The 24,004-nt window shown below is 33.2% G+C and overlaps 1 protein-coding gene across 1 annotated transcript in view; it reads right to left on the minus strand.

The window, feature by feature from the left end:
• LOC132756390 (keratin, type I cytoskeletal 9-like) overlaps positions 1–23,290 on the minus strand; it is a 115,444-nt gene extending 92,154 nt beyond the window's left edge. The window contains exon 1 of the mRNA XM_060747452.1: positions 22,642–23,290. Coding sequence (XP_060603435.1) covers positions 22,642–23,290 — 649 coding nt within the window. The remainder of the gene's footprint in view (positions 1–22,641) is intronic.
• Between the last annotated feature and the right edge of the window lie 714 nt (positions 23,291–24,004).

Genomic DNA, 24,004 nt, shown 5'->3' on the forward strand with positions numbered 1-24,004 from the left:
ATAACAAAAGATAAGTTTACAAGTTTATAATTGTAAGAATTTACATTTTAATTATAGAAACCCATCATTAAGACAATTGTATTTTAAGCAGTAAAAAAGTAAGAGAAAAATACATTCCCTAAGATCGGAGAAAAAATCGTGTTGATAAAATGAGATAAAGTAAAATAAAATGAGGCAAATGGTAGACGAATCGGCAATAGAATTCCAGCAACTCAATTTGGTAATAGTCTTATACCAAAAGCCTCTGAATTTGATGATTTACAAGGATATGACAACGGGTCATGATCCTGAATTAGCCCCATTTTCAATTCATTTTCTGCATGTACATTCAATGTTTAAAGAAGTGTTTATAAGGTCTTTTAACTTCTATATATATTCAAAGAATTCGATAATAAATAATATAATTTTTTAAAATGCCAACCTTCTTTTTGTCAACATAAAACTTGGTGAAATCGAGTCTGTATTTATACTTAATCTATTACAAATTATCTGCTTTGAAATATATTGAACGAATATAAGTTAAAAAAAGAAATGTTATTTTGTTTACAGTCAATATGAAATACAATGAAATGCATCTCAATAAGCATATTTTGAAAAAGAAATAAATATATATAGTACATTTAAATTATTTTTTGAATGTTATAAGAGCACTTTAAACAAAATTGTAATTCATTATTACACTGAAATAATATAACCACAAAGTGTTCTAGAATTTATAACTAAAATAATAATTTTGTTAAAAACCCTCTTCATGTGGTATTATAAACAAAATTTTGGTGTTTATAAATGAAATGCAACAATATTAAACTGTAACACACACCTGTAAGCTTACAGTTTTTAAACAGATCGAAATATTGACTTTCAGATAACTTATGAAAATCCCCACAACCTATTTCATTTTTTTTGTATTTAAATGAAAGAAAGAAATTATAGGGGTTTGCGACATATGTCTACAATACCTAAAATAAAGCGTTTTCACTGCAAAGGATTCAATTCCAATGTTACATGAACTAAGGCTCAAAGTGACATTTACCAGTGACAAATTGGACAAAACATGGATCTGTTTCACAACAAATGTCAATTTGATCAAGATTAATTTACACCTGAATAAAATAACATTATACGTTTGCCGTAAAAAGGCCATGGTGGCATCGACTTTTCTGTTCTCTTTTTATTATCAAACTTTATGAAACTTGGTGCAAGAGCATAAAGTGTTACACTTTTCCACTCCATGTTCACTTCTTATCTTAACTTGAGTTTAAGTTTCCGGAAGCAGATAAAGAATCCAATCGTTTATGTCATTATTTTTCTTTGTCTCCTACTTGTTGTATGCAAGCCTCATTACATTCTGATCCCGTCACAACATTTCACATTATTTAGCTTCGTCACTTGTTATAACGTTTAGAATAGACGGATTCATGATAATGAGAAAACACTTGATGCCTTACCTAAACTGTAGAATTTGTAGGTGTTATCATTAACGAAAGTTATGAAAAACAATGAATAAATTGTTAACTTTTCCAAAATATTTTTAGGATTACATCTGTCTAAGATGTGCTGTTTGGCAAGTACCTCATAATTTGCATAAACCGAGCAACATCTTTACTTTAAAGGCTTGCATTTGTTCTTACTTGATTGTCAATACAGCAATGTCTGTGTCGTTAGACGAACATTTCTTTTAATCAGAGCAGTTTTATACCTGAACTTGGTAGGTGTGATCCACCTTTCTTACAATTACATTGTGGTTTGTTCTCTTTTCCTACAGACAGAGGTTGTGAAATTTCACAAAGTGTACTTATGCGTATCATCCTCTGAAATATCCGTCAGTGTACGTGTGTGAATAATTGTTCCAAAAATTTCGCCCTGATCTCTATCAAGTTTCGTACCTTTTTTGTTCTTAGTGTCGCTAATGGAATTCTATCTAAGGGAACATTCAGGTTATATGACTTATCGTTACTTTTGAGCCACACGACTGTTTCATAAATATTTACTAGTGTTACTTTTCATCTTACTCCTTACAGAAAACACCAACCGTTTAAATAAGCTTCTGTAGCCCGACGTTGACTTTGAATTACATGTCATTCAATGATATGGGACTCACTTCCGCTCTGTATATATCAAGCAGGTGTTCTGGTAATATATGGTTTTTAGCTCACCTGAGCATGTGCTCAGGGTGAATTAGGATCACTCTTCGTCCGTCGTCTGTCGTCCGTCGTACGTCGTCCGTTGTCCGTTCACACGTTTCAAACGACATCTCCTCTGAAACCATAAGGCAGATTATAATGAAACTTCACAGGGATGTTCCTTGTGTGAAGCCTTAACAAAGTTGTTCAAAGATTTCCATTCCATGCAGAACTGTGGTTGCCATGGCAACCAAAAGAAATACTATAAACATCTTCTAAAATCCCAAAGAGCTAGAGCTTAGATATTTGTCATGAAACATCTTCTAGTGAGTGTCTACCAAGTTTGTTCAAATAAAAGCCATGGGGTCAAAAATTGGCCCCACCCAAGGAGGCTATTAATTTTCCCTGTATGCATATAGTTAAAACTAATTCTAAAAAAAACAAAGAGCTAGAGCTTAGATATTTGGCATGGAACATGTTCTAAAGGATGTCTACTAAGTTTGTTCAAATAAAAGCTCAGGGGTCAAAACTGGCCCGCCCCATCGGGTCATTGATTTTCCCTATATGCATATAGTAAAAACTTAAAAAAAAATCTTTTACAGAACCCAAAGAGCAAGAAAATGAAACATGTTCTAATGGATTTCTCCAAGTTTGTTCAAATAAAAGCCCTGTGATCAAAATTGGCCCCGCCCAGGGGGACATTGATTTTCCTTATATGTGTATAGCAAAACCTTAAAAAATCTTCTTTGAAAAAAAACAACAAATAGCTAGAGTTTAGATACTAAGCATGAAACATCTTCTAGTGAGTGTCTATCAAGTTTCTTCAAATAAAAGCCCTGGGGTCAAAAAAGGCCCCGCCCCGGGGGTCATTCCTTCTCCTTATATGTGTTATTCAAAATTTTAAAAAAAAACTTCTTTGAAAAACTCAAATAGCTAGAGTTTAGATATTAAGCACGAAGCATCTCCTAGTGAGTGTCTACAAAGTTTGTTCAAATAAAAGCCCTGGGGTCAAAATTGGCCCCACCCCGGCTGACATTGATTTTCCTTATATGTGTATAGCTCTTCTTTGAAAAAAAAACCGAAGAGCTAGAGTTTAGATTTTAATCATGAAACATTTTCTTGTAAGTGTCTACAAAGATTGTTCAAATAAAAGCCCTTGGGTCAAAACTGGCCCTGACCCAGGTGTGTCGTTGTTTTTAACTATACGTGTAAAGGAAAAATCTTGACCAGCTAGACCTTATATGTTAAGCATGAAATATCTTCTGATGGGTGTCTACCAAATAAAAGCCCTGGGGTTTAAACTGGCCCGCTCCGGGGGGCCTATATAAAGGTGAGCAACTTCAGGGCCATCATGGCCCTCTTGTCAATTCAACAAGCCATGACTAACCACCCTACTAAGTATAATATAAATTAGCAAATTTACGATGGGGTTAATATGTAAAGCTGCATGTATATAGTCAATAAACAAGCGAGTAAATATTTAACAATTTCTGCCCTTCGAAATATTTTTTCTTGTGCATAGAAACAAAGGTCCAGACGTTTAATCTAATTTTAAATGCTTTAACATAGTCATCAATATATATAGTATATACCTTTTCATAACTAAAACATGTTCGATGTTAGTCCATTTCTACTCAGTTCAATCATTTTTGGCAATGAAAATACAGTTACAGTAGCTCATTTGTGTGTAGGAGCTTTTTCATGCAGGAAATACCTCGGAGAAGTTGCATACGATTCTTCATTGTAACCATGAAAATAACATAAATCATTATGAAATTATCGTACCACATTTTCATAGTTTTGCTCGAGCTTTCATCTAAACCCCTTATTTAGGCACTTCTAAGTGACCATTCCTCATCATTTTTTCCATGAAGAAACTCGTAAAAGGTAATTTTGAATATGGCAAACACATGATTTTGATGTCATTTAAAGGCAGATGTTTTAAAGCACGTAATAGTTATACAAACAAGAATCACGAACTTATTAATATAATATATATTCGTACTAAATTTTATATTGACCCACCCATGTTGTTGAGGCAAACGGACAAACATTAAGACGAATGAACGAAAAAATGCAACCATAACGCATTTACCTTCGGACGTTAATAATGAGTCAAAACTTCCTTACATAACAATGAATAATAGCGCTTTATTTTGTATTTATTACACAATGTAAAAATAAATCTATTGGTATATTAAGTGAGCATTACCGATAACTTGAATGAGAAATTTTAATTCTCACATTATATGCCGTCTTGAAACGATGGCAATCTTAGATGTCAAGGACAAGACATACTTGTCAACTTATGTCATGCTGTAAAAGGGAAAAAAAGTATATCATGCTATAAAAATGAATAAGATTTAAGAATGCATAGGTTTAATAACAAATTAAAATCAATACAATGAATTTATATTTATATTTGACTTTAGCATATGGGGGGTGTCCGATGACGAGTGGTTTAGTTAGTTGTCTTCAAATCATTTGCTTTCCAGCTAACCTAATGAATACAATCATGAGTTTCTTTGTTTGTTTGTTTGCTTGTTTTGGGTTTTACGTCACTTCAACACAGTAAAGGTCATATCGCGACGTTCCAACTTTACTGGTGGAGGAAGACCTCAGGTGCCCTTCCGTACATTATTTCAGACACGAACGGGCACCTGAGTAGAACCACCGACGTTCCGTAAGCTAGCTGGATAGCTTCCTCACCAATCATGAGTTAGTGTCAACTGGAAAAAAGCAAAGTTTTCTTCAAGGAATTAGTTTGTGATATCTATTTATTTAAAAGCATATTTTACTGAGGACTTTGTAAACATCAGACATTTGATGTTGTTTTTTTACAAACGTTCACTCAATTGTTGTTATTTTATTTTTCCCAGAAATTGACGCCATAGTTCACTTCTTAGGGAAATTACCAGTTGTGAATCATCACCATTGTAATTATGTGTTATTGCGATGTCTAGCTTTATGTGTTTTTAAAGAAAGAAGAGTCTCAACAGGCCAGATATGCAGTGTAAGATATGTGTCTTTTAGACGTTATATCTCATTTTGATGAAACTTGTGCTCCCTTTAGGCATGAGACACTATTTATTACGTGATTAAAATAAAGATTCAGATTCACGGTAACGTTAAGTGTTTTGCACTAATGAAATGTTAAATGACTGATTTTATTCGATTTGATTGGATGTTTTGACACAAATCAAATCATTTTATTCACAAAGACCTGACCATTTTTTGCCATTCTTTATCACTTTTTTTATAATGTTTGAAATTTTATTTTGTCTACCAGTTTTATTACATGTAGTAGGCGATTTTCTGTCAAAAAGACAAATGCTGTAAAAAGTCGAAAAGATACGTTTCCGCCTAGACTTAAGCTTATATCGAGAAAACTTTCGGCGAAATAAACGCTTATAAGATAATAATGATAGGCATTGACTACTTATAACTCGTCAATACATTTGCATGTTGTTAAATGAGGTGTCGTATCTGTGTACAATCCAACATTTCAATATAATAACATTTCGTATATAAAAGAAAGATATTAACATTTCATCATCGTCTGGATAATTTACATAATTCAGTTATAATAGTATCAGACTATTATCTAATCTATGATCTAGTATAGAATGACGACATTGTGATTAAAGAAATAGTGATTTTACTTTATTGTTGTTCCGGCATTGAGGTTGTTCACCTGCTTTAATAAAAAAGAACAGACTTGGTTTAGTAATCCATGGCTCGTCGGTCCAATCCTCTGGCGAGGTTAAATGTTTCTGTAAAAATCGTTCATGGAGATTGAGTATCGCCGTCATTTTTCTCTCAATACTGATACATAAATGATGATGGATTAGAAGTAGGTCACTTGTATTCATTATCATGGAAGTAGGTCACTTGGTTCGTTTCGAAGAAAGTCGGTTAGGTTAAGACCATCATATGTCTTATAGTCGGCAAACATACAAAAAAAACATCATAAGCAACTTATTTTTGTTCATAAAACACAATTATAAACATTAAAATGAGCTGACACTTTGCATTTTTTTCAATGTTAAGATTTTTTTATTTAAACATCCTTCAACGAATAAAAGACTGATATATGTTTAATTATAATGGTCTTTCTAAGTTAATGATATTTTTTCTGTATTTATTTATTTATTTATTTAAACATTTTTTCTTTTATATCGTTCGTCTTGGCAATTTTTAGTGTTATTTTCTTTTTACAGACAACTTTGATGGTCTGAAACGATATAAATCCTGTGGGTGCAGAATACGATGCGTATTTGGATGCGCAGTGATTGTTTTGTATAAACTAGCCTTTGATATGTGATATCAGATGACAAAAAGTAACTGAAGCATATGCCCCTATTTCGTCTCATTTAATATATTTTTCCTTGACCGGCAGACATTATTGATAAAATTGCAATGATGCAGAAGTAATGTAACTTGATCCAAACTATAATTTCTATTAAAGATACTTTCTACAAATAAGTCATATTAGTCAATCGCAATGATAAAAATATTTTTGCTTTTCGTCGAACATTATGATAAGCATTAAATTTTTCATTAAAATATCATTATTCCGCAGAAATGCTGTTATTTTGTTTTTCTAAAGTATTATGTTTTGGTGTTCTATTATAGTTTCCAAAAATTACCATTTACAAAACGCATTTTTGCATCTTTCGCTTTTTGAACAGTTACGGTTAGTTAGGATGTTTTATGTCAAAATACTACTTTGTTTTTGTTTTGCTATTTTTATCAGGTTTTGTGCTATTTTTCCAAGGCGATCAGCATCTAACATGTTTTTAAACATGTTCATTTTGCTTTTGAAAGCAATATGTATTCGTTTACGAGGCTTAATATGCTTACAAGTAAAAAAAAATGATTTTTTTTGTGAAATAGAATTTTTGAAAAATTGTCTTAAAGTTTTAACAATTGGCACATTTTTTCTTTACATTCCATAAATATTATAACTCTGACACTTGTTACATTCTGTAAAAAGTGACTTTATGCTTTATTCTAAATAAAATATCTACGATGATTTTGTAAACATTCTGGATATGATCAAGAGTATGGTAAGACGATCGATCTTAGGAGCATGTCAAATGACAAATTTGATACACACATAAAATGCTCCTCACAAATAATTTTTGCATAATGGAAAAGGAAGATAATAAAGGGCAAGTCTTATAGAATTATTCTCTTTTAATTTATAATTAAGACAGACCTTTAGGATCATAGTGTAGAGTTATGTGGGTTTGAAAACAGTCTTAGAATTTCTGCCATCCTTTTCGCTGTTCTCTAATAATACGTCATTCTATAAGAAAATTATATGTGGTAAATCTTTCAAATTGTTATTATGTGTTATTGTAAAGTCTAGCTCTGTATGTGTTTTGGAAAACAGTGTTATGTATGCAACATATGATATTTATATAGTATTATCACTGTTCTATTTTTAGAACATTAACTACATGTATGTACTAGAACTTTCTTAACTGTTGTAGAAAATTTCTAGATTATGATTCGTGCATTCTATTTAGATAGAAATTTCCAGATTATTCTTTGTTGTTGAAAGTGCTAGATTATGATTACTCTAGAACACAAGAGACTTTTCTGGAATGTTCTTAGTTTATTAGCTCGACTTTTCTATGAAAAGGGGAGCTATCCTACTCGCCCCGGCGTCGGCGTCGGCGTCGGCGTCGGCGTCACACCTTGGTTAAGTTTTTCGTACCACCCCACTTTATTTCAGAAGTATTACAAGTATGGCTTTGAAACTTACCATACTTGTTCACCATCATAACCTCCATCTACAGACAAGAGTACATAACTCTGTCAAGGTTTTTGACAGAATTATGGCCCTTTTTTGACTTAGAAAGTGTATTGAGCTTGGTTAAGTTTTTTGTACCACCTCAATTTATTTCAAAACCATTGGAGGTATTGCTTTGAAACTGACCATACTTGTTTACCATCACGACCTTCATCAACAGACAAGAGGACATAACTCTGTCAAGGTTTTTGACAGAATTATGCCCCTTTTTGACTTAGAAAATACATTGAATATGGGTAAAATCCACTTATTGCCTTAACCCTTTGAGATATTGCTTTGAAACTTTTAATGCTATTTCACATCATTACCCCCATCTGTACGCAAGAGAAGGTAACTCTGTCAAGGATTTGTTTTAAAAATTAAGGCCTTTTATCGACTTAGAATCTTGGTTAAGTTTTTAGTACCAGTCCACTTTTTGACTGAACTGTTTGAGATATTAATTTGAAAGTTGGAATACTTGTTTACAATCATGATTCCCAAACATGTCCAGGAGAAGGTAATTCTGTCAAAGATTTTATTTGAATTATGGCCCTTAACTGTCAATGTTTTGTATTATAGGCAAGCACTACGGACAGCTCTTGTAGATATTGCGGGATATTTTTCATTACCTTTATCTTTTAAGTCATCAGTTACCTTTTAAGTCATCAATATATTTGGAGTATTATTCAACTTGGATATTAAGTTATTAATTGGAGCTTGGATTATTTTAAAATAGTTAAAATCATTCTTGTGGATTTTATTGTGGGAATTTATTTTAAAGTGTTCTTGGATTTTACTTGGATTTAAATGTGCTATTCAAAAAAGGATCATTCCAGGATCAGACTAGACATTTGAGATTTCATTTTTATTTGGACTTCAGGTATTTGTAAACATAATTTGTTATTTCATTTTTCTTTAATAATTTTTCTGTAATAAATGTGTTATTGTTACAAGTTTGTTGCTGGCTTTTCTTTCTCGTAACGCCTGGCTCGTAACAATAGTGTTAAAGATGTTGAGACGTTATAATTGTTATAACATTGATTTAATTCATAATGCATATAGGCATGAGACAATATTTATTACGTAATAATGAAAAAGGATTGATAAAGCACAACATCACACACTACTTTAACACTTACAATTGTAAACGTCTATTAGTAAGATATTTTCAAGTTATTATACCCCCAAAAACGAAGTTTGGGTGGGGGGTATATAAGAGTCACCCGGTGGTCGGTCGGTCGGTTGGTCGGTCGGTCCAGACGTCCGTTGCATTTTCCTTGTCCGGAGCATAACTTGAAAACTAATGGTTGGAATTCAATATAACTACATACAATGGTCAAGCACATTGAGAGGAAGTGCAGTGCACAAGAACCATAACTCTATCTTGACTTATTACAGAGTTATTGCCCTTTGTTACTTTTCCTTTTCCGGGGCATAACTTGAAAACTACTGGTTGGAATTCAAAACAACTTCATACATGTCATACAATTGTTAAACACAATAAGGGAAAGTGCAGTGCACAAGAACCATAACTCTATCTAAAGTAATTACAGAGTTATTGCCCTTTGTTGATTTTCCATTGCTTTTTTTTGTCCGTTGCATTTTCCTTGTCCGGAGCATAATTTGAAGACTAATGGTTGGAATTCAATATAACTACATACAATGGTCAAGCACATTGAGAGTAAGTGCAGTGCATAAGAACCATAACTCTATCTTAAGTAATTACAGAGTTATTGCCCTTTATTATTTTTCCATTTCTTTCTTTTGTCCGGACCATAACTTGAAGACTAATTGTTGCAATTCATTATAACTTCATACAATGGTCCAGCACATTAAGAGGAAGTGCAGTGCACAAGAACCATAACTCCATTTTGACTTATTACAGAGTTACTGCCCTTTGTTTCTTTTCCTTGTCCAGAGCATGACTTTAAAACTACTGGTTGGAATTCAAAACAACTTCATACAATGGCCAAGCACAATAAGGGGAAGTGCAGTGTACAAAAACCATAACTCCATCTTGACTAATTACAGAGTTATTGCCCTTTATTACTTTTCCATTGCTTTCTTTTGTCCGGACCATAACTTGAAGACTTATTGTTGGAATTTATTATAACTTCATACAATGGTCAAGCACATTGAGAGGAAGTGCAGTGCATAAGAACCATAACTCCGTCTTGACTTATTACAGAGTTACTGCCCTTTGTTACTTTTCCTTGTCCGGGGCATAACTTAAAAACTACTGCTTGGAATTCAAAACAACTTCATACAATTATCAAACACAATAAGGGAAAGTGCAGTGCACAAGAACCATAACTTCATCTTGACTAATTACAGAGTAATTGCCGTTTGTTACTTTTCCTTGTCCAGAGCATAACTTGAAAACTACTGTTTGGAATTCAGTACAACTTCATACAGTTGTCAAGGACATTAAAAGGAAGTGCAGTGCACAAGAGCCATAACTCTACAGAGTTACTGCCCTTTCATACTTTCCCTTGTTCGGAACTTAACTTAAAACGTACTGGTTGGAGTTCAAAACAACTTCATACAATGATCAAGCACAATAAGAGGAAGTGTAGTGCACAAGAACTATAACTCTATCTTCAGTATTTATAGAGTTATTGTCCTTTGTTCTTTTTCTTTGTCTTTCTGGACTTATTACAGAGTAATTCGATTAAAATTCATCAATGGCCAACCACATTGAAAGGAAATGCCACACACATGAACCACAATTATCTTTAATTGCCCTCAACCATAACTCTATGTTTCAATTCTATAATAAAACAAGGTAATCTGTTAGTAGTAACATCCTCATTTCCGATGCAGACTTGTGGGGGTATTAATCACATTTAGTGATAGTTCTAGTATCTCATTGAAATCATTAGCTAATTATAACATACACGTCGCCTGAGTGTATGAACTTACTTGATATTATGTTGAATTAAGATATTGACAATTAATTTTTATCTTTTTAACATTTTTTTTTATTTATTATCATCGATTTTGAACTAAAGAGTTTCATTAAATTAAAGTTTTATCATTTGTAAAACCGAACTACTTGACTTATTGGTTCAGATTTTTTTGGAATTTTAGAATACTAGGCATTTCTGTTGATATTTTAGTCTAGAAAAAAACACAGTAAGCATACAAATCTATTTTATTCTAATAAAATTGTCAAGTCCTCCAGACAAAAAATGAAGATCAAATCTTAATAATGAAAAAGTTATTTTGGGAAATGTATTTTGATCTAAAATGTAATTACTTTAAATGATGTTTTCTCAAGCCAAGACATATGACAAGATTAACATTCAGATACTTTAATTTGGAAATAGCACGAAGTCGTTATAAACCATTTAATAGAATAAAATTTAAAGGGCTTCTACTTTTTATTTGAAAGAAAATTAAAAGTTGTTTCAAAATAATTATTTCAATTGTTTTATCTTGGAAAGGTGCATCATCTCACTGTTCAACCGTCTTCAAAACAGTGTCCAAAAGCTTTTTTCAACGCGTCGTGACGTTCTTTTATGAAGAAGATCGAGAAATGTAAAGCCGCTTTACTATTTTACATATAGAGAGCGAACCGGTATATTAGAGCTTTAGAGGGGTTTCAATATTGTTTATACATTATATCTACGCCAAATTTCATTTTCTTCCTTAAGTCTTTTGATTTGGCAATTCAGTTGTATATATAACGATTGATCGCAAAAAAACATTTAAACAATAGAAAACGCTGACGTTATCTTTAAAATTAAACATGCTTTCAAATTAGTAAGATTAATCTTAAAAAAATCAGACCCATGAAAATTTGATCTGTAGTTTCAGAAGTATATTTACATACACAATAAAGGTATGATAGAGAAAATAAGAATCCCTTAAGAAAGCCCAACACGGCAAGATTGAAAATGTTGCAGGCTCGGTTTGATTGAGCCTGTTCATGAACGGTACTGTCAAGTTCAAACTAGTAACCACCGTCCACGCTTCCCCCCCCCACCCCCTAGCACAGGCTTAAGTAAAATTGAGCATTTTATACGAACAGATCCGAACATCCGCATATATGTTCATTTGGTGGTTATCATAGACCTTCAATGTGGCGCGTAAGTGCTATTCCATGAAAAGCGGCATATGGTCCCTAAGGAAAAAAATGTGTGTGCCCTTAACGATCAAACAATGGGCGGAACTATATAACATGGTATTTTGAATGGGGATCAGAAGTTATGACGCCTGCATATCAAAAGAAAGATTTGTAAAGCAGACCCCATGTCGTAAGGGTGATTCAACAGTATTCAAGCGAAGAATACTGGAACCACCTAACAAAAAAAAAAAAACAGCCGAAAAGAAGAATTAAATTATCACAAGCATAACGTCTTTCAATTAAAGCCGTGAGTAACGAAATAAAAGAAACAGTGCATATTTTTTGACCTGTTATATTGTGTGTTTATCTTTGGGAAGTAAATGAGGAATTTCAGAAATATTTTAATATACATTATTAAAGTCAAAAATTCAAATGTTTTTCTCCACAATATGGCAAAATTTAGAGAAAAAAATATTTTCACATGAAAACACATCGTTAATCAAATACATTATGCGGCCATGAGCATTATGAAATTGACAGATACATAGCGCATTGCAGAATATATTCTTTTATTTAATTATACATTGTATTGTTTCGGACAAAATATGTTGTCATCGTCATCATTGTTGAAACATCTGTGATCTAATAAACTATAATTAAAGAAGCAGTCTGACAACTGAAGGTTATACAAATCAATTTTGTTTTGAAACTAAAGTTAAAAGAACTTACTCCGGACGAAATATATGACTGAATAAGAAACTGAATTTGATATCATTACATGTATATTTCATCTGAATTGCATTTTAATACCGCCTTCGTGGTCGAGGGATTAGAGTCGATGCATTCTAATCCAGTTACCTCTCTGGCGTGGGTTCGATCCCCGGGAGTTTAGCGTGGAGGAAGGTTGTCTAGTACTGATGTAACTCTCCAGGAACGATGGTTAGGAAACTACCCGCCTAAATGTCTGAAATACTGTTGGGAAAAGGCGTAAAATAAAAAACAAACAAACAGCATTTTGAAAAATTTTAAAAAGTAACATGAACAAAACGATATTTCATATTTAGCCCTCATGATATATTGTAAAACTGCATGTTTCAAGTGTGATAACTAATCATGTTTAATCTTAATTCCTTGGAAGTTACAATTGTTGATTAAGTATATGTAATTGAATACATGATAAGACGGTGAAGGTCGACGAAAGAAATAGTGTTCTGGTTTAATAAAAGATTAAACAAAATCATATTGTTCAAATCTTTCTCACCAACAATTCCCAATTCATCACTTTATTAATAAACACATAATTATAAGATCAATAAACCAAGAGAAATTACCATATATAAAATATTTTAATACGACTGATAACGCATAAAGTATAAAATATGATAAACAAGATCAAGAAAGAAAGGCGGCGTTCAATGAACAGTTTAGAAATGTTAACTCTTGCAAATATATAGGGCAACTAACACGTTAGGAAAACCATTGGCATTGTGTTAATGCCCCAATCAAGCTTGTTTAAGCGCTGTTAATCAAATGTGAAATACATTTTAACTACTGAAATTTTCTATGTCTACAGTAAAGTCTTCCAATTATTGCATCGGATTAATTTTGGTACAACGTCAGTTACACTACGTGTATTAATCCAATGTAATTTAAGTTTTAAGACTTAAGGAAAACATGTTTCAATCACATTTATCAACTGTCGATAGGGTGATGTTTGCTCTGTAATTTTGATTTTAGCTAAGACAAAGATTTTCAAGATGTGATAATTAAGCTCTTACTGATCATATGAGGTACATGAGGATATATTAAAAAGTTCTTATAATTGTAACAGGCATTTCTTTACAATTGTAGGATTCTAGATCTGTCACAATGAGTTTTAAATTGATTAAGTTGCATTTTTTAACTCATGTTTTAATTATATCAAACTGTCATATATAAAAAAATCTGAAACGACAGATAGCGATCTTCAGTGATAGCGACATCTGTTTTGACAAACGACTATAAAGCATGTGTTATGTACGGTTTAAAAACCCCATATAAAAAAGTTTTTCTTTTGTTATATTGGATTTACTAAAGGTGATAAATCTCATGCCCTTGTACCACATAACTCTCCATAATCCAAATGCAGGCAATGGTGATTCAGTTGTAGAAAACGCGTCTTTAATAATAATTGTTCTCTTTGTTTCTATCACAAGTCAACACTTAAAGGTGCAATTACAAACTGTCATCAAGATTAAATGAACATATGTAGGCACTTCAAAATAGATGTATTTCTTATCAAGATGTTACTTTAAAGTGATTTCTGGTTGGCGAAATAGGCAGCCAATTTTTACCGGAAATGTGCCTCCTACTGCGTTTAGTATCTATTCACAATCATGGAATTTATCAACTTTCTGTTGTCTGTGTCAGACAATTAACCTCTAATTGATCAAATAAGGCACACGAGGATATATGAAAAAGTTCCCAATTTCATAAAGATAAAGCATGTTTCAGCTAAGCATGAGGCAATAATTATTGAATACTCAATAAAGAAAACTGCTTCATTTTCAAACTTGACAACATTTAAATCATTATGAACAGTCCTAATTTGTCGATATATCACACTGCAAATTTTTATCATTGCATATGTTTTAATATAAGTGGACATAATGCTTACAAAATGACATTATGTGTTAACTTCACTTTTGCAGCTACGAGTGAAATGTTATTAAAAAATATATTACCTCCGTGCCTTACAAAATAACTTTAACTTAAGTCTTTTTATCTTTTATACGAATAATGATTTTACAAAAATAATATGCATTTACAATCATGATAAAATATGTTGTATTCAAGTTATAGGGTCTAACATGAGTGACTGAGAATATTCTAGCTTAAATTCTGTTGTCACTTTGTAACTGTTTGGCCAGGAGTTATAAAGTATCAATTTGCCTTTTACTATTTTAATTTCATGTTTGAAGTGATTTGATATTTAAAGTTGATAACTTTAATATATTTTCTAGTTTGTCCATATGTTTAAATGTTCTCGTATGAGATATGTTTCGGGAGATGTACGCTAGATCTTTTTTTTATTAAAATCTTATTTTCCTAATCTTAAATACTGTATCAGAAAGCATGTGTGACCCACTTACTTCAGAAGTTTTATCAAGGATAAAGCCTAACGGAAGAAGCGAGCAAATTAATACTTTATTTAATTTTTTCTGACAAACTGAAGACAACGTTTTATCATTCAATCTTTATACGAACTTTTATGCATCCAAGGCTGATGCAAGCCCGTTATTCGATATTTTCCTAATATTATTTAACACATCCATGCCTTTATTTAAAAATTAAAGGTTCATGTCTTCTTGTCAAGCCGATTAAGGTCCACCGTCTTATGTAAGCTGGTATTACGACAAATATAACAGATAAAAATCTGGAAACAAAGTATCCCTCGGAAGATTTAATCACAACACAATTGAGAATTGCACATTCTGTTTGATTAAGTGTGTATATGAAGGATAATTAATACGTGTTACATCCCTTACGCCCCTTAGCACCGGAGCGTCACTCAATTCTCAATAATTATTCTAAACACTTAATAGTGCTAGCATTAATGCTCCCGAAGAATTTGTTTGTTTGTTTTGGGTTTTACGTCATATCATATCGTCGTATCGCGACGTTCCAGCTTTACTGGTGGAGGAAGACCTCAGGTGCCCTTCCGTGCATTATTTCAGGCACGAACGGGTACCTGAGTAGAACCACCGACGTTTCGTAAGCTAGCTGGATAGCTTCCTCACATGAAAGAATCGAAAGTCCCTGTCGGGATTCGAACCCACAGTGGTGAGGGGCAAGTGTTTTGAAGTCAACGACCTTAACCACTCGGCAACGGACGCCCCCCTCCCGAAGAACGAGAAAATTATAACAACATGGAAGTGAAGTACGGGGTAACTTTTAATAGCTGCAACACAGCATTTGACACCTGCTGTTGTGAAGTATGAAATTCTGGAAAGTCCAATAATTTATAAATTGCTAAAGTATTGCACATAAACATTCCGTTACTCACTAAATACTACGAGTCGCCGCGGACCAAAATTGTTTAAGTAGTCGTCAATCTTATTACATGTTTTTTTTTACCATAGCGTAAATTTAATTCACAAGGATATAATGATTATATACATGTAATTTTAGAAAAAGATTTGAGAAAGAATCAACACCATTAAACGAAATGCAAAGTAAAATATACTCATTCTCAAAAAAGATTAACGCGCTAAGTGGGCCATTGTTTAATATTCCCAGGTATAATAATTCAAAATATGATGTAGGTATATTTTAATATTAATTTTACAGACATGTATGACTAAAACTCTATATTCTTTCTTGCGACGCCATCTGTATTTCAGAAGCACATACATGTACTAGTATCTGGTATTTTTCTCTAAAACAAGACTTCCAGAATTAAATTCCCTTTAAGCTTTAAATGTGTTTACATGGTACATTCTTTGATTGGAAAGATTTATTTATTTAACCTCCCAAATAAATTCATAATAATGGCATTTATTGTAATAGCAATGATTTGTTATAAAAGCTTTAATTGATTGTGCTCTGATTACATTTAAATCAAGTGTTAAAGAAATGGTAATTATAGTTTGCGGTCGTAGTCCATTCAAATTCAAAATGTGTCTTTTGATTTATTATTTGTTTCACCTGGTGATTATCTATTTAAATCAAAATTTAGAAAATGAATAAATATGTTGAACATACATTTGTTTTGCATGTACCAGTACTGCCAAATAGATATAAAAGAAAGTGTGCTAATGACTTTGTTTAAGCAACGCCATTAAGGATCATTTCGCCTTTACTCATTGATATATGTATTAACATGATTATATCTTACCAAAATGATCAATCAATAACGTAACATTTGCTGGTGTATTCAAGATAGAAGCAAATTATATTTGTTTCATGGATGTCTTTTCTTTAATTTAGCTGATCGTCCAGTAATTGTTACTTCGGGAAATGGCTTAATTTGTAGGCATAAACCTATCGGAAATGTTTTACTTTTCAATCTGACGTTTGATTTTATTGCGCTTCATCAAGATAAATATATCTAATAACATGACTGTTATATGTTGCAAGCTTTGATATAGTTTTGACACAAGCGTATACAATAAAAAACGTATTCATCAAATCTTGCATAACATTGTTAAAGGTCAATGCACGCAGTTTAGAAAAGACATTATTTGCTCTATTTATTCTGGCATATTCTTTGGTCCCTTATCATTTTGACCTATAAGGAAATAGTATTTAACATAAGTCCATGAAAAACACATGTATTCGTACTATCTCGTATAAAACAGTTCGGAATAATGATAAATTTCGTATAAAATGTTCTCTTTAGATTTTAACGTATCTTAAAATCTCTTCTTGTTAATAAATGCATGTTTTATATGACAGGCATGCATAAGTGATTCTATATATTTCGGTCGAATATCACGATTACATTACGTCAAAATATCTCAAATAAACAATGATATAAATCATAACAGACAATCATGACTACTATAGTCTGTCCCATTAAAAATGGAAATGAACTTTTGCCTCGTGTGAATTAACAAAACGAGGTTAAATAAAAATTAAACTATTTTGGTAAACTAAAAAAAAGTCACCCTCGAGATTTTCAGGATTTTTCTCTAAAGTGTCTACTTTTCTTGTGAAAGCAAATTTTGATTTCTCTATGGCAAATCTCTGTTGTTTATTTTGTCGTAGCCATTGCCGAAGTACTCTTCATTTGAAGATGAACGGGAGAAAGCACGTGTTATGTTTCTAAAATATACATGAGGTTCTCGGGGTCGTTTCATGATTATTTTACAAAGCTGGATCTACAAGATGTAACAGTTTAGTTGCAATGCATGATGGAAAACTTTAAAAAAAAAAAAAATAAGCAACACAAAAACACCGAGTCACACGGAGTAGGAAAAGAAATTGCACTTAAGCTGAATAGAATCCCTATGAATTTCGAAATATATCTTTATATGAACGTCACCACAAATTCGCATTCTGAAGATTCCTTTATTGCAAGTTTCTATCCAGTTCCGTAGCTTCAAAACTCCTGAATGACATGACTCCTACACTTAGCCTATGATGATCCAGATTTTTTAAACTGTTAATCCGTCTGGTTAAATTTGTGGAGTTATCTGGGTTAGCAAATGAAATATGTAAATGAAACACATCATAATTCAGCATGTTCCAAATCCATAATTCAAGAACGGCCCATCAATTTTAGTTGTTAACATCACAATGTTTATAACTCTTGAAAATGGATTCCTGACGAAAAAAAACTTTATTACGTCAACAACAATTTACGAAATATATGACAAAAATGCCTCGCGCTTCCAGTTGCGGCATTGACAGAGGGCGGTTAGGCCAATGTAACCTCAAAAAAATAATTTCAAGCGTTGAGATAAATATGCCTTGATTGCATTTTAAATAATTTTTGTAGACCCAAATTTTGCAACTTAACTGTAAAAATTATACCTTCAATTCATATATTAATAATAAAACTTTCGATAACATTTAAATATTTTTAAACTCACTTAATGACATGAATCTATAACAGTACAATACTTCTTCCATTAATTACATATAACATTCGTTTTGATTTTATGTTTTTAAACTATTTTATATACTTCTTAGAAATGATTTCCCTACATATTATCCGTTATTATTAAAGACTTCTGTTAATCCTACTCTTTAAGTTACAAAATATACAATACGCGTTTTTTTTTCTGCCGCGAAAAATATGCTAGATCTATTGTTTTTTCACTGAATCTTTTCAAATTTTAGGAAGGCTAAAATTATTGAGGTTCTCTTTGACTCGACCTCCCCTTCATATTAACATAATAATTATATGTAACACTTTGAGTCTGCAATAAAAACCGCACTTTTTGTCGCTTATTGAACACTCCAATTCAAACTTATTTTTAATAATATCAAATCACCGCCGGTATTTCTGGACATTTTGTTGAATTGTGAGACGGAACGATAAATCTGTATTTACGAGCTTAAAGTGTATAGGCCTACGTTTGATTGCTCAAACTAGAAAGCGTGATATTATATTCTTATAATTTTACAATTTCCTCGGACGCGAGTCTATATATATGTTCTCTCGTTAGCGAGGGGGTAAGTTAAAGTAGACACTGTGGTAACAAGCAAACCAATGCTGAACGTATAGTGAATCAGTTCTCTTTTCTATATATTTCTTGTCAGATTTGCATGATAATGTATTATTTGTTGGCGATTTCTTGTGAAGGAAAGGTTTAGCACACGAACATCGCACCCGAAATAAGAAGGGTAACATATTTTTGTATCTCATCGAACCTGGTCAATTCTAATTATTTTTGAATAGACGTGACACATATTAATGGACAGAATTCAGACAACTACAGAATTATGTAAATTAAACATTAATTACCGAATAACCATTTTATAGTCTTCTAGCTAGTGTTCCCGCTCCCCTTCGACGCGTTGCGGTATTCAAGATACGCGCTTGATTGAAAAGCTATCTAATCAAATCACTTCATTGTTCTTTTTCTCTTAAAAAGAATATAAAAAATACGACAGTATAAAATACGACAGTATGTCATGGTAATTATAGAAATATTTGTGTGTTAGAATTAATAAAGCGGTTACTGATATTTTCACTTCAAATGATTTTGATTATTTTAAATAATGGTTTGCTAGTAAAATTGTCTTTTTTGACACCAACTTTGTTTTCATTTTTCATTTTAATGAGAACATTTAGCTATTTAATCAGCAAGTAATGAAGAATAATCATTTTTTGTATAATTACCGAGTACATTTCACGCTAATTGTGAGACGAACCCTAAATGACGTCTATATGGGCGCCGCCATTTTGAAATGGACGTCACCTTAGGTTACAACGTAAGTCAACGGGGAAACATATAATTTTAACATTTTGACCATATTAATGACTTTATGAAAAAAAATGAAAAACATGCCTAGAGATATTGACGTCAGGGTTAACATGACATTAATTTAAATGATTTTACTATTATATTAAATAAAAAATGGAATGTTCAAATTTGATGGGACAGACTATAGCATTATTTATGTCTCAAAAGTAAGAAATCTCCTTGCCATTCATATCACGATATTGCATGTGAATTTATTGTTTCTGATTTTGATTGATACTATTATTATTCCATAATTGTTTTGCCTATATCAGACATTACCTACTTCTGATTTTATTTCATTACACTGTGCTGTTTAATTTGATTTTGTTATACTTTTATTTGTTTGTTTATCTGCGTTTATTGCCGATTAAAATACATTTCTGGCCATAAATTGGCGTTGTTCGTCCTCATATGAGTAATTGCCTTTGCTGAATATCTTACCAATTATCACTAATGACAGATTACTTATTCCACATGATTATTGAATCAGCGGCGTGCGGTGTCTTACCTCAATTGTCAGACGGAAGAATCGCATTGCCAGAGAGAAGGATCGAAGTATTGACCCCTTGTAATTACACAGATTAGTCCAAAAATATCATCGATTAGATTATGTTTTCTTGTTTTTTTTTTAGCTCAGCAGAGCCGAAGGCTCAGGGTGAGCTATTAGTATCAAAGGGGGATACTCCGGCGTCCGTCGTCATGCGTCACGATTGTCTTCTTCTCTTAAACCGCTGGACAGATTTACATCAAATTTGGTCTGTAGCATCCTTGCCACAGTTACACTTGAATTGCTCATGTCATTTCAATTGGCCCCTTTAAGGGGCCAATAGAGCGAAAAATAGAAAAACCCTAAAACATCTTCTAGAACAGAACTAATTGATGGATCATCACCAAACTTTTTCTGTATCATTCTTTGGTAATGTTTTATCAAGTTTGCTCATATTTATTTGATTGGCCCCTTTTAGGGGTCACTAGGGCTAAAAAAATTAAAAACCTTTAGACATCTTCTTCTACAGAACTAATGGATTGATGATCACCAAACTTTGTCTCTATCATTCTTGGAAAGTCTTTTATCAAGTTTGCTCATATTAAATTGATTGGCCCCTTTTAGCGGCTGCTAAAGCTAAAAATAGAAATTACTTAAAACATCTATATCTAGAGCACTAATTGATGGATGATCACCAAACTTTGTCTGTAGTATTCTTTGGTAGTCTTTTATCAAATTTGCTCATATTAATTTGATTGGCCCCTTTTTGGGGTCTCTAGACCTAAAAGTAGGAAATCATTTAGGCATCTTCTTCTACAGAACCAATTGATGAATGATCACCAAACTTGGTCTGTAGCATTCTTATGTAGTATTTTATCAAGTTTGCTCATATTAATTTGATAGGCCCCTTTTAGGGGTCAATGGAGCTAAAAAAATGTAAACCTCTAGAAAGCTTTTTTTCCTACAGAACTTATTGATGGATGATCACCAAACTTTGTTATTTGCATTGTTTTAGTAATCTTTTATAAAAATTGCTCATATTTATTTGAATTGTCCTTTTAGGTATTGCTAAAGCTAAGATACCCCAGACCATGGCACTTTTTCAAATTATAGTTTAATGAAAGGGAAACAACTCCTGTTGGAATTTCTTTCATACAAGTGAATAACCTGCTGTTTGCTGATGAAATCATTTGAGGTCATGACCTCTTATGAAATAACTTAAGTACATTATACAAAATATATAAGGACTTAGTATCAAGCTTTATTTGGTTTCCTGTGAATTAAAAAATCTCCCTCTTTTTGAAGTTAATTATCCCTCTTGAAAAAAGGTTCACATGTTTGTTCATGTTATGCATAAAAACATAGAGTGTCTTAATGTCTTTACAGAGATCTGAGGTCAATGTGCTTTGTATCTGTTTGTGCCCTAGAGTTCATAAAGCAGTAGCATAGTTCTGAGGTTCATTTGTAGGTCAATCTAGAGAATTTTTTCCAAGGCCTAAAACATTTGTTTCTGGTAGCTTACACACTTGGAGAAAGCAAATTTCAATTAATATAGGGACACACTGTTGAACCTGATGTTTCATATGTGCATGGGATATTGTCACTGTCTAAAAGATAGGTAATTGTTTTTCACTGAGACTCATTAAAGTACCTGTTGCATTATATTTATATGAGAATGAAATAATAATATATAGAATAGCCTGATCGATTTACCTGTAATTGAATCACTTTCTCTGATCTCAGTTTTTTCCCTTCTTTTTGCTTTCATAATTTAATATTCAAATAATTTATCAATAGAGAAATACTGAGAAATTAATACGCTTAATGCTTATAAATTTGTAAATATTTCATAAATGTAGATATGGCTGAAATTATTTTTCATCTTATTTTACTTTAAAACCTTTTATAACTTATCATTTACATGCAGGAACAAAACTGAAAAGTATAACTTACTTGTCTTTATGTTGTTTTGTCATTTTTAGCACGACTTTTTTTGAAAAAGGTATTGTTATAGTTGTGGCGGCGTTTCCGTTACCATAGCTTGTACCTGGATCATAACATTTTAAGTTGTTGGTGTATTGTCTTCATACTTTGCCACAACAACCCCTTGGACAAGATCTTTCAGTAGACCACACTTACCTTGACCTTCATCCATAAATGACCATGACCTTCAAGGTCAAAAGTCCAAATTTTAGGACAACCACCACCATGCGGACCACCACCACCAGGCGGGCCACCACCTCTAAGTGGACCACCACTGTGTGGACCACCTCCACTATGCGGACCACCACCACAATGAGGATCACCTCCACCATGCCGACCACCACTGTGCAGACCACCACCACCATGCGGACCACTAACATGTGGAACATCGTGCCGACCACCACCAACAAACGGATCACCACCACCATGCGGACCACCACCACCATGCGGACCGCCACCAACATGCAGACCACCACCACCATGCAGACTGCCACCACTGTGCGGACCGTCACCACCATGCAGACCACCAACACCATGTGGACTGCCACCGCCATGCGGACCGCCAACCACATGCAGATCGCATCCACCATGTCGACGCCCACTGCCATGCTGATCACAACCACCATGCGGACCACCGTCATGCGGACTACCACCACCATGAGGACCATCACCAGCATGCGGACCACCACCAACTTGTGGACTGCCACCAACATGCGGACCACCACCAACATGCGGACCATCACCACCATGCTGACCGCCACTTATATTTAGACCACCACCGTCATGCGGACCATTACCTCCATGCAGACCATCACCAAAATGCAGACCGCCACCAACATGCGGACTGCCACCAACATGCTGGACAAACCCCATCATGCGGACCATAACCACCATGCGGACCACCACCACAATGCAAACCACCACCACACCATGTGGACCGCCGCTACCATACAGACCATGTCAACATGCGGGCTGCAAGCACCATGCAGACCATCACCCTCATGCGGATCACCATTGCTACCATGTAGACCACCGCCAACATGCGGACCATTGCCAACATGCCGACCACCATCACTATGCGGACCACCACCAACATGCTGAACACCACCTCTACCATTCGGACCAACACCACCATAAGCATTTATATATATCTAGATATTCAAGACATACAGACAAAACTATTGTGACAAGACAGACCGATTAAATTTATAGAAAGGAAACGTTAAGAATTGGTCAAACTTTTCTTTGTTTGCTTTAAGAAAAGTAAAGAGTCGAGCGTTACCCCCACCTGGCATTGGCTCTTGTTCATTCTTTGTGCTATTTTAGTATCAGTTTCAATTATTTCTATTCTGAATTACATTTTGCAAACTTGGTTATCACTTTTTGAAAGTAATTTTGTACTGTTTCATGCAATGTATATAAAGTTGTTTTCATGTTCACTGAATACATTCCATCAAAACAACCTTTTGCCTTTTTCCTCTATGTAGTTAAAGATCTCTATTAGAGTGTAAGATAATTAACCCGCAATGTTATTTTTCTGGTCAACTTCAAGTTGACTAGTATACCTATGTTATCTTAAATAAATAT

This window comes from Ruditapes philippinarum, unplaced genomic scaffold (assembly GCF_026571515.1).
Source record: "Ruditapes philippinarum isolate M1 unplaced genomic scaffold, ASM2657151v2 ctg570_1_1_1_1, whole genome shotgun sequence".
Taxonomy (NCBI): Eukaryota; Metazoa; Mollusca; class Bivalvia; order Venerida; family Veneridae; genus Ruditapes; species Ruditapes philippinarum.